General features: G+C 41.6%; 1 protein-coding gene across 1 annotated transcript; it reads left to right on the top strand.

Moving 5' to 3' along the window:
• Positions 1 to 4,798: 4,798 nt before the first annotated feature.
• LOC148017917 (uncharacterized) lies at positions 4,799 to 6,891 on the top strand. Its single transcript, XM_087661520.1, has 2 exons — positions 4,799 to 6,269; positions 6,451 to 6,891. The coding sequence occupies exons 1-2, from the start codon at positions 5,151 to 5,153 to the stop codon at positions 6,889 to 6,891; spliced, it is 1,560 nt and encodes a 519-aa protein (XP_087517646.1). The 5' UTR covers positions 4,799 to 5,150.
• The last annotated feature ends 6,225 nt before the right edge of the window (positions 6,892 to 13,116 follow it).

The following is a 13,116-nucleotide window of genomic DNA, read 5'->3' as shown; positions in this document are numbered from 1 at the left end:
AGCCCAGATCCCGCAAACAGAAGAATGTTATCTTGTAAATTGGGCCCAAGAACTAGTTGTCTAAGAGCATTGGGAGAACAAATCTAGACTACTGGCAAGACAAGGTATGGGAGATCCCAAAGAACAGTCAAAAGATATGAAGCCCAAACGAAATGGCGGCGATGTGTTTGGGACTCCAACCTTGATGCTTGGATGGATTTCTATAGCATCATATTGGAGGAGTGCAATGATCCCACCTACATGCCATATTCGTGGAGAATAGGGATAGAGTATAAATCAGATATGCATGGTAGGTATGATTTTCCCAAGATCTATAATGTGAACATAGGGAGTCCAGAGGAGTGCTTTAATCTTCACTAAACAGGAAATCCACCCATCCATCACACACTTCCTCAATGAGTTTCCATCCTGCCCCAACCTCGCATTCATCACTACATGCAAATATCTCAGGGTACTCATGATTTTGCTCAAGCAAAAGCCCACATGGCTGAGGAGGCCACACTACAGCTACTCTTTTTTAATCTCAATGCAAGAATCAATAGCTGTACGATGGCTCATCTCATGATGAGGACCATGCTTCTACCTTCCTTTTGTATGGTGGCCCTTGAAGATATGAACGACAACCAATTCACCAAGTGTCATCACCCCTTTTTGTCAACAACACCCCTAAACATATGTATAAACATCAAATGCTACTTGCAAAGCCAACCCTTCCTTACCAAGTCTCTTAGGCCTCCTCACAATGTAGCTCCTAAAGAGCATCAAGATGATGTCTAGCATGCTCCCCCCTAATGTATTAAGTAATGGAGAGCATCAAGTCACAATGTGCTCAAGGTCCCTCCTTTTTACACATCTAAATACAAAATAATGAAGAATAGAGATTGAGCCAAAAGAAAAAATTATACAAATGAGATAGGTTATAGGAGTACTCACCTTGCAGGAGTTCCTGATCTAATTGTTTTAAGTCACGTAGGCAGGTTAGACCACCACTTTAGATGACTTCTTTGATAGTTCTTTTGGCCGATCTGTGTTGGAGTAGTTAGTTAGCAACTAACTTTTGACTTCTTTGTCTGATTGTGCTTGGTGTATTCCTCGTGCAGTTCAGACCTTGATTTTTTCAGGGAATAGGTCGAGAGTTGTGTTGTGTTATATTGTGTATTTTATTTCAAGCACCTTATGATTTATGTGTGTGGAGATTAATTTGTGGATTTGATAGGCTAAGTCACCCTATCTTGCGGTCACCAATGAGAGCAAGATTTTGAGCTAGGAATATATTAAAAATGTGCTAAATTTTGTCATTTTGAAGGAAAAATGTGATCCCACTATAAGCGGCAAATGTAGATAAAGCCATTTTAAATAGTGGTAAAAGATAGATTTCAAAAGCACTTTTGAAAACAAACCTCCTAGGAGTTGTAGATTTTAATAAATTTTTTGAGAAATAGGTTTGATGAAGACAAGTGCCAAGTAGCATGGGAGTTGCAGACGAGTAGGTAGAAATTTTCAGACTTTAAATAGGGCGCTAGTTATGCGAAAGACGGGTGCCCAAGTGGAGGGGGAAAAAAGGATGTGTAAAAGGGCTTTTTGGGAAGGAGGGGGCATGACTCTTGGGAGTCCCCCCCACCCCCCACCCAAAAAAAAAAAAAAACATGTGATGGGTGAGGGGGTTTTTTTAAATGGGAGGTGAAAAGAAAACAAAGGGAAGGGGCGCAACGATCAAAGAGAGAGGGAAAGAGAGGCCATGGAGAGCCAAAAAACAATCCACATGATGATTCTCCAACTTTTTTTCACTTACAATTTCCACTCTTCGCTCCCACAATGTTGCCCTAGTTGAAGAGCTACAAATCTAGTATTTCTCTCTCCTCCCACTCTCTCCTTCTATAGAGCATTCATGCGGCAATTATAAAGAGAAGATCGGGATGAGATATGACTACCCGACCTTGAACTGAATAAAGATATGATGATGCATGACCAGCATCATTTAGAACCAAATTTGGACTCATTTGCGAGTTGTGCATTCAAATATAAAAACCTGAAACATGCAAGATCGCGGTAAGCCTCATTTTGAATAGAAATTTGGTTCTTTTTGTTGTTTAATGATGCAATCGATGTTCATGTGGTATAAGAATTGATATGTGAATAGAATATGATGTACTTAAGGGTTGTCATAAATAAAATTCAAAAAGTGGCATCATCTTAATGAGTTGCTAATTATTCAAAACTTAAGAAACACTCAAAATAAGCCGTTTTTATAATAAATGAGAGAAACGATAGCAAGAAATGTTATAAATGGATGAAATTTTGTATACTAATTGCCATGATTGATCTTTGAGGCTGTGTGATAAAAAAATACATAGTAATGGGTATTTATAATAGAAATAATTAAGGATAATTAGAGACAAATAGTAAAAAATCACGAAAAAATAGTTTTTAACTTCTAAAAAATGAGAAAAAATCGTAGAATACATCTTGATGTATGGTGGGATGTAGGGCATGAGGTTAGTCTCAGTCTACACCCATTTGTGTGCTAAAGTGTCAGTTTAGGGAGTGTTTCTATGAAAAAATGACACTTAATATAAATAACCCTTTTCATAATGAATAAATGTCAAACAATGACTTAAATGCTAAGTTTTTGTATAAAGAATAATATATGATTGTGCATTGAGATGCAACATATAGGTTTCATTGAATACATATATGAATGAAAGCACGGGTTAGCCTCATTCTGCCTCTTTATTGCAACACTACATTAGGGAAAAACATGAATGAAAGCACGGGTTAGCCTCGTTATGCCTCTTTATTGCAATAGTACATTAGGGAAAAACATAAAAAGAATGTCTTTACATAATACATGGTTGGTTTTTATTTAAAAATTGTTTGATTATGCTAGGACATTCCACACTGCATATGCATTAAACATGATATCAATGTTCAACTCTTGGAGGCATAATACATGTCTTTCGAAAGATTGACCTACGATTTTGAGCGAAAGAGGTTTCCCTCGCTGTAGGCTCGATTGGTTATCTGGGGAACAATTGGGGGAGAAAATAAATCTATCTCTTGGATCGTGCGATATCAAAAGAGTGGACTATGTTTCATTGTTCGTTATGTGTGAAAGATTGCATCCCAAGGCCAATCCCTAAGGTGTAGGAGAGCCGTAGGGGCCATAGAATTCAACTTTTGGGGGGGGGGGGGGGGGTTTTACCTTTTATATGTGTAAATTGAGGTGAAGTCGTCACCTATGTATGGGAAGCTCCTTGTGCTTGGAGTTGGAATGGGCAAAATGTTGGACTATAGTTTGAAACTCATGTTTACAAATGTACTATATAGATAAATCAGTTTTTGTAGCATCTAGACACTCCTGGCTGTGAGGCCATGTGGTTTGTTCGGTGTGTGTAGGAGCCCCGTTAGAGCCTCAGAGCCAGTGTCGGCCCCGTTTTTGGTCATGACATCTTCTCAATGTGCGTTTTTGATTAGGGAGCATATATTCACAAAATTAGATTCACATTTTCAAAATAGTTTTGCGTGTCCATGTTTTAAGTTTTGATGCTCTTGTGCATGTCCTTGAGTTAGAGTGTGTGAATATTTAATTCATTTAACTTATCCAACCAAACATTTAAGAGCTAGAGAGAAGGATAGAGGGTACCTCTCATACTTGACGATGTTAGATTCTTGTTGTTAGTGGATGCCATTTGAGCTTTTGAACTCCTTCTTTCTTCTTGCCTCGCTTTGTTGTAGATGGTATTTGTTGCAATCCTCTTTTAGGTCTTGCACTCTCTCACTTGTCTTCTTTTTAATGCACTTTTAGCTCCCTCACAAAAACTTTTTCTCTCTTCATTTTCATCTCCTCTTCCCTTTTTCCCCAATCTACATGTGCAAGCTCTCTTGTCCCCTTCTCTTCCTCTTCTTTCACCCAACTCTATCTAGTTGGTTGTTTTAATAGACATGACAATTAGGTAGAGATGGGGAAAACAATGTTTTCTGTATAACAATAAGGGGATAAGTGTGTGCAGTTGATTGTGAAGGAAAGAAAGAGGAAGAGTCTCCAAAGATTGTGGGGGGGTAGGTGGAGTAAGCTATGGAGGTGTAGGGAGCGCCATGTAGATCATGGTAAGAAGTTGGAGGGTGGAAAGAGAGAAGAGGGGAAAGTGAGGAGGAGAGGCAAATGAGGATGAGAAGGTGTATTTGTGGTGATGGAGGAGTCACATGGAGAGAGGCTATTAAGGTGTGGCGAGGTGGGTGTCAATGGTGAGAAAAAGATGGGTGGTATCAATGAGGATGGGCAAAGAGAGGTGAAGAGGGAAGGATGCTTGAGGGGGGCCTAGAAGAAGGAGTAAGAAAGCAATTTATGTAATAGAAAGCAAGGGATAAGGTTTTCTCAAACACTTGGTGTTGCTTTCTTTCTTTTTAAAATTTATTTATTTTTGTTCATCCTAAAGTCAAAAATAGGCCAAGTTACCTCATATACCACGATCCAATGCTCTTTCTAGAAGTTGTTCATCATGGAGGGTCTCTGTGTGGAATGGGAATGCTAGATGATCTGTAGCAACACATAACACGAAAGCGCATCGAAGTTGGCTTACACTTGCACGTGTGAAAGAGATGGAATTTGTAGTTGGTAAAGAGAAGAGACAATTTAGAGTGCGAGTGTCTCGCAGAGAGTTTAATGGAAGCGTAAAATAAGAAAACAGTCAGCATTATGCATCTTGTTTATGGGCATGGGCTGCCGAACATTTGTCAGAAGGTAGCAGCCTAAACATGCATGCCTTCTAACACGCCGCCTAAACACCTTAAAGCTTTGACGACGACATCATACGTCGCACCCTCTCATCACCGCATCATGCATGCATGCACCAGGTCCTTCTTTTAAAAAAACCATGTGGGTCAAGCCTCGAGAGAGAGCGCCTCTCACTATCTCTCTCTCTCTCCACTGTCGGACACACGCACTGTGGCCGACTGATTGTAACACTCAATCTCGATGGATTTAAGCCCCGAGCAAAATGCCATGGCAGCCACCACAGGGACGATCCACGCGAAGAAGAAGCAGAGCAAGAAGAAGAGGAGGAGGAGAAGAAGAAGAATACTAACGCAGCAATCCCACAACAGAACGTTCTTGAGCGGATCAGCAGAGTCTTTTTGCTTACTCACCTACCATGGAGTATCGTGCAAGCCACCACGATGACCCTGCAACATCGACAAACAACAAGGGGAAGAGAGCCCTGCCATTGCCATCGACACAGGGCGATGAAGATTTTAAGCGAAGAAAGGAAGTGAAAAGCGAAACGGAGGAACAGGCATTCCTAAAGGCCGAACTCGAGGACCACTCACCCCCTCTCCAGCTATCAACACTTGATTTTTTTCAGAATCGGGAGGTTGACAGGCCGGAATACAGGTTAGTCCTGCAGAAGAACGCGATGAATAATATTGATCCACTTGCTTCCCCCCATGGGATGCGCATGCAGGGAGTACAAACGCAGCAAAACACAAGGGGGCCTTTTCTGGAACATGGATCAATGCCATTAGAGGAGGTTCAGCAAATAGAAACAGCTCCATTGCAGAATGTTGTTGTGAGTGATCATCACGCATGCCTGCACGGAGTGCGCCAAGCAGAGGTGGAGGCTACAGGACGACTGGCACCATCAGAAAATACAGATCACGTGGGTCGCAATATTGCTGAAGGGATTGGCGGTGGTGATAGGAATTCCCAACATTTGGATTGGGAAAGCGCAGTGAGGCAAAATGCCCGGTGCCACAGATGGCGAAGATATTATTTTCAGCAGTCCGCTAAGAAAAATGCTCATCGACTAGCAGCCCGTGCCAAGAGTAGTGATCCAGCAGCTGTTGATCAAGGCCCTCAGCTGGCTCAGCCTCCTCACTGGCAGCCAGGAGCTGGTGCCATAATATCTCCCGCGGGCTCTGCAGCAAGCCAAACAACAGGGAAGGCTCCCATCTACATAGATGTGAACTCACTGATCGGCATCGCGGGTAGTGCCGTCTCTATTAAGAGGCCTTTATGTCCCTCCCTAGGGGACCTTTGTGCGGATCTCATTGCGGACAATGTAAATGCTATTGTGTCTCTTGCAAGTGTACCTGATATCCCTAAGGCACGCATCTGCAAAGCCCTTTGTGATAAAGGGAGAATGACATCGAAAATGCTTTCTCTAGCTTTTGCAGGGAGCAAACCTGCCCTCATTGAGATCCCTGATTGTAGTCTCATTACAGAGGCAGAATTGGCAGAATTTTTTTGCAACTTCGACCCTTGCGATTTGAGGGTGGGTCATTAACAACCTTCTCTATTTTAAGCAACCATTGGACAACTTCTCAGTGAATAACCAAGCTTGGCTGAGCATTTGCATCTTCCTACCACTGTTTTTACTTGTCTGGTTCTCAAATTTAACTCTTTTACAATTTGTGTTGCTTGGAAGGCTCATTTAGCTCCATGAAAATTTTCAGGTTTTGCACTTGCGCTTTTGTGGAGTATCTGTGAGCAAACAATCTTTATCTGTACTTAATGCCAGCTGTCGGCACTCCCAAAAGCATCTTCTCACATCTCTCACACTTTCAGGAGCATGGAAGCTTGCTGATGACTGTCTGGCAGATCTGTTGTTGGTGTATCCTGAACTCAAACGCCTTGATTTGAGCCAATGCATGGGCCTCACTGATGCTGCAGTGGAGTTTATATCTTGTCTTGTTGGAAATACCTTGGAAAGTCTTGTTCTGGATGATTGTAACATTCTGGATGCTACATTGCTCATCTCCTCTTTAATATCATTAAAGAGGCTGCACAAACTCTCTCTTGCTGGGATAACGTGTGTTACAGATGAAGTCGTGGAACAAGTAAGCATCCATTTAGGCCCAAACCTGAAGGAGCTGATATTGGCAAACTGTGGGTAAGTAATTCACTTGCCTCATAGACTGATACTATTGGTGTTTATAGTGCTCTTCTATCTTCAGCACCTTGATTGTTTGTGTGAATGTTGAGGGGTTGAAATGCTGTGGCAAGATGCATGTTTGAATGCATGTGTCCCTCATCGTTTCCAAGGAATCTTCAGTTTGTTGAGCTCGTTACCTAAGGGCCAAGGGTAACATAGAAAAGAGGGGGAAAAAAAGAAACAAAAGCTTGTTTTACTAAAGAATAGGCAGTTGGAAGCATGAAAGGGAATCTTTCATGAAATTTCAACTTTTCTAGAGGTATACATTGAGCAGTCATTGGCATTAAATAATATTTCCTAGATGAAAGAGGGCAATAAGATAGGCATGCATGATGCACACATGTATTGGTGCACTCTGAAGAATGCATACACATGTGAATCATGAGCATCGGTGAGAGTATACCAATGCTTCTTCAGTAACATGCTTTGTCGTGCTTGGTGCAAGAGATGCTGTTGTGAATAATTCGGAGTAGGATTTTGTGATTTATGGTTAATTTGGCATATTGCATCTGCATTTCTTTATCTAAAGTCTATACAAAGGCAGCCCTCCTTGGCACGCACACATGTAATATGCTTTCTTTCTCTTCTTGTGGGGAGATCTTGGTAGCTGGCTTGGGGTGAATGTTTGTGTATTCCATACTTATTACTAGCATTGGATAGCTCTTGTGTATCCCTTACTTAGTAAGTTGCTCCTCCATTATCGTGCTTTCATTTTTTGTGCTTGTTGTCTTGTCTACTAACTATTATATACATTTTGCGCTGATGTTGCTACTTACTCTTTCTTCATTTTACTTTCCATTATGAGTTTGCCATACTATTATATATAACTTCTGTTGATGTTGCTACTCACTCTTTCTGCCTCTCATTTTTCATTTTGATTCTGCCATATATTTAACATGGTATCAGAGCACGATGTTTTTGGTCCTACTCGGGTAAGTACATTGATAAAAAGGGGTGGGCAGTGGCTTTATCATTGATCATGGTCATGCATATCTATGCTTGTAGGACATTAATGGCATAATCTAGGCATTACTCCAGCTTTTCATCTCGAGTTTATATTCGTGTGTGTTTTGCATCCACCAAAGTGTGGCTCTTGCATATTGGTCTTTTGGAATTGAGAGCCTCATGTATACATTTCTTAGTCCCTTGCAGGGAAAGTGCAAGAATAGAGGCTCAATTGCTTGATTCAGCATTTCTGAGTGCTCTTGAAAGATACCTTTAGCTCTTTGACATCGCTAGCCAAATGAAGTATTTGTGACAAACATCTAGGTCGTGCCTTTTTGCCACAAACTACGCTATAACAATGAGCCTTTATTCCAACACAAAATATACTTCACGATTACATTTTACATGAATTTGATAAGGAGAAATGCTAAGGCATACACAAAGAAATGCAAACAATACAACAACTTGATGAACACAATTTGATGAATGCTTAATGGATACAAGATTGTGTAGAGGTCTAGATGATACAAAAGGGTCTCAAACCTTCGTGTGTCAAGGATTGGGATAGAGACCAAGTAAGGGTGGTGTCAGAGGCACTGAATATAGCTTTAAGAGTGCGCTGCCCTTGAGATGGACCCCAAAATGCAGCAGTAGTAGTCCATCATGGCTAAAGATGATACGGGTAGTGATGGAGAGTGTGAAACACATTCTTCAGGATATGGGATGTTGATGAAGACCGCAGCAGCAAAACACAGGTATGCTGGCCGAAAACGTGATCTCACAAATAATAGGAGAGGCCCATGATTACGATGTTAGCTTGTTGTTAACTAGGGGTAGCTGGTGATGATGTAGGTAGGCTTTATGGCAGCTGGGAATGTCCTTCAAGAAAGGGTGGCAACATCTAGCAAGTAGGTGGGAGGGTAGACAATAGGGTTTCACTTTTTGGAAGTAGGGAAACACCTTAGGTTTGGTGACAGCTCCTCAAATGGGTATTGGTATAGTAGAAGAGTGGGTGATGGCTGTTGGTTGTGTTGTAATGATGATGGATATCATGGATAATGGAAGATTATACAGTCATATGGGATGGAGATGGGAATAGGAAAAATTAGGGGAACGGAATGGAGGGGATGAGACGTCATACATACATATCATTTTATATTCACCAAATGTCTATCTTATCATGTGGTGGTAATGATGTGTATGGATGTGGACATGGAAAATATGTGTGGATGTGCAGGTGAGTATACATCAGCGGGTGTATCATTATGATGCAGGCTATTAGAGATTATAATGTTCTGTCGTGTATATATCTACCATTAATTGATGCAATACTACTGTCTCATTCCAAAATCAAGTGCCTACACTGATACTTCCTTCTTCACACACCTTTGAATCGTTGTTGTTGTGTTTCAAGATGTGGAGACAACGACCTGTTCTTAGAGCTATTATTATTGTCTTTGACTCCTCCTTCAACTCACCTCATTCCTGATCCTTGACACGAAGGTTTGAGGCCCATTGTACCATGTTCAGCATACAATTTGATTGATTGATTCATTCACATTTTGAGTTATCTACTTTCTGTATTTTTCATAGGCTTTGAGTTCTCTATCTATGTTTAAGCTGCACTAGAGAGCGGGAATTGAGATACTAAAATGAAGGCATGCATTAATATTAAAATATAGTGTGTGAATCATATTTTTTCTCAAAAATAAAAAAGTTTCGGTTTTTTGTCGGTCTTTCATACACATGCTTACTCAAGACACATCCATACAAATTTAGCTAGCATTTTACACTAGTATTACACAAACAAAATATAATCCTTAGCCGAAATCTCTCTTGAGAGAAAAAAATACTCTCTTCTGTTGGTGAAAAATTGGGTGGCTTGCCAGGCAGTAAACACAGATGATGATAATTGATCAGGGCAAGTGGTAGTAGACCCAGGTGCTTGAGGTGATGATAACAGTTGCTTGACGAAGATTGGATGCTGGTGTAAAGACATGCTCAAACAAAGAATGAGAAATAAAAGTGCATGACAAGAATGCAATGAACACAATAGAACTCAAGATGAAGAGAACTTAGGAGTGGAGAATGAATGAACGAATAGACTTAAGCTGATTATGAATACAATGAGCCTCAAACTCCCATGTCTGAGGTTGACCAGAATGAGGTGAGTTAGAAGAGAAGTCGGATATATTGATGATAGCTCTAAGAGTTTGTCATATCTTGAGGCTTGAATGGGTCCCAAAACACAACAGATAGATTCTGATAATGTTGATGAATAGGGGGCAGAAGAGTGTTAGCCCAAATTGCTGAAATGCAAGTCTGGTTGGTTGGATGATAATGTCAGTTGATCATGACGAGTAGGAGATGACATAGTAGCAAGGTGGCGGCCTGCCTGGCCATTAAAACACAGTGATCAGTAGCTTCAGAGGAGTGCTAGAAGCAAAATGCAGGCTGCAAAAGGATGGTGACCACTGTAGGAGCTAAAAATATAGCATGCATAGTAGACGATAGGTGTTGGAAACTTGGGGAAGGGTGGTGGCTGGGCACAATCAACAAGCTCAACTAACAAAACATAGTGGATAAGTTGCCTAATTTATGGAACATTGGGGAGTACACCTAAACTGAGATATCTGCCAAATGGGGTGTGGAAAGCAGTGAGAAGTGGGCGGTACCAATAGATTAACAGCAGATTAATCCAAATGGCAATGGATTATATAGCCCATCAATTCATAGATGAGGAATCGGGAAAAGTTTGTGGACTTGTGAATGGGAAACAAAAGTTTGTGGATTTGAGTTTTTGGGTGTTTAAATTTAAGGTTTTAATGTATAATGGACCTTTTTAGAGCTTAACAGACCCTCTAGCATCCAAGGCATCCGTCAATAGGTTCACACGCTTCCTAGCCTTAATTTTAAATTCCTAATCTCTTTGAACCTAAGAGCGTTGAAACCTTTCAAAAACCTTATCGAATACATTAAATCATTTATTTTCTAATCCCCATGACACCAAAAGTCATTTCCAGATGGCTTTCTTTTTGGAGAAAAGAAAATTTGATTGATAATACCTTGGAGAGAAAACTTCAAGCAAAATATATCCAAGGAGCTATTCAATGTCCTTGACCAAGATCTGATCTAGGTATTTCTCTTTCACTTGTCCACCACAACTTTTGCCATTGTTCACCATTGCCAAAGCTAGGATTATTTGTCATGTAACTTACATTCAATTGACACATGTATACAATACTTGTGTACAACTTAAGTATCCCAAGAGCATTAAGTTAAAAATCATGACCCCTTGATAGACCTTCATGTTAAAACCTTGCAATTGCCCTTGATTGCATAGGAATGATAAAAAGGCATGAGTTACCACTAGAAATGCATGTGACTTGTAGTCAAACTACCATATAGATGTCTTGTGTATGTTTAAAATTCCATCCACTGAAACTAATTACAATCCACACGCATGCATCATAATCACTATTAGAATTGAAGGTAGTATATCAACAAGCTAAAAACCAACCTTTGAACAAACTAAGGCAGAGTAATGCTAGCACCCAACATAAACAATGCTACAATCTCGGAGTCATGGTGGCTTGCCTTGTTGAGGCCACCCGTCTTACGGGCCTAACAAGCCCAAACTAAAGGGCCACCACTTGAGATACTCCTTCGGGAGACAAGTGACGAGGTTGAATGATGACTAGGACTCCATCGGGTCACTTTTGAGGCGAGTGAGGAAGCAGGTGGTGTTGTGTAGCCCAAGTCTCATGCCCTAATGCCAATTGCACAAGGGAACTCTCTTGCCGCGCGAAAGAGTTTGGTGAGCAATGAGGTTGCTCTTCTCTCCGAAATTGGTCTCAACTAGTGTAATTGCGAGGTGGGTTTAAAATACAATGATGCCATGGTGCACTCCTTCAAGAAATGGCGTAGCGCGTGTGGTGACATGTACGATGCCCACACTTACTCTATCGCAAGGGAGTATGCGGTGATGTGTCTGGTACCTGGGTACACTTGCCGGAGAGGAGTGTATTGTTGGGTTTCATTCACGCTTATGCTCATAGAGGAGTGTCGGTGATCAGTAGGACATTGGGGCACTTTTTACTCTTGGTACAAGAGGTTTTTTCCCCCAGACTTATTCTCTTCTTTTGTATGTGCCTATGTTACACACTTACGGGCACTTATCATGTTTGGGTGTGAACACCCCCTACAACCCTAAGGTTTAAGGGTTGTACTTTGTACTTTCAGCTTACACTCTTTCAGTCTATTGCATTGGGTGTTGTGCTTCACTCCCCACACTGTCTACTGCACTCTCAATTGAGCTTCGATCCTCTCAGCCTCTCACATTTAGTATCAGAGCTGAGTTCAACTCAATTCAGCTTTGCTCAATTCAGCCTTTAAGAGTGTCCGTGAGCTCTTGAGGTCTGCAGCTCGACCTGCTCTACTCTCAACACCTGCAGAGTGCCGCCTTGTGGTGCTCTTCCTAGAGCCTCCCAACGAGCGCCAACAGTCTTGCCCACTCCGCCCGCCTGGACTGCGTGCGCCTCCCTAGACTGCTTGCGCCACCGGTCAGCCAAGGAGGCCGCCTGCCAGCTTGCCCATATGTGCAGTGGTTCTGTGTAGCTCTGCCTGTCCGCTTGGGAGCCCATCTGACTGTCCTGCGCCCTCACCAGTTTGCTGCGCTACTCTAGCCACCTGCGCCCCCTCACTTGTCTTCCAATGCCCTTGTGGCGTTTCATTGCTCTAGCACCAACACCCCGTCCTGTCTACCATGCCCACTACTCCCCCTACAACTTGGAAGCTGCCATTTGTGCCCACTGACGATGCACTCGTCAACTGGGACAGCTCCCGCGACTGTCAAGGTTAGGGTGAAAAGACATTTTTTAATCAAATTTTTATTTCAAATCTTATTCATAGGAAAGCATTGTGCTTGGGCAGCATATCTCTGCATTTGCAAGTGTTTGGGACACATTTAACGCAGAGATTTTGTGAAATTTTGGGGCTTTTGGGCCTTTTGAAGACATTGGAAAAGGTATTACAATCTCAATTTGAATTAGACTGTTTTTGATAATTTTGGGGCTTTTGCTATACAGTGTTGGGCTTTTGCTCATACAGTGTTATTGAGCATTGAATGCACCTTGGACTGCGTGCATTACAGACAATTTTGACAGAGTGTACCTTAGTGTACTAATTGTAGCAAGCTATTTGCTGTAATTTTTGGAAATTTTGGAGATTTCTAGGTTGGTCC

This window comes from Lygodium microphyllum, chromosome 21 (genome assembly GCF_053477565.2).
Source record: "Lygodium microphyllum isolate KBCC chromosome 21, Lygodium_microphyllum_v1.1.10, whole genome shotgun sequence".
In the NCBI taxonomy this organism is placed as follows: domain Eukaryota; kingdom Viridiplantae; phylum Streptophyta; class Polypodiopsida; order Schizaeales; family Lygodiaceae; genus Lygodium; species Lygodium microphyllum.
The sequence above is the reverse complement of the archived record's forward strand: the minus strand, read 5'-3'. Positions and strand labels throughout refer to the sequence as shown.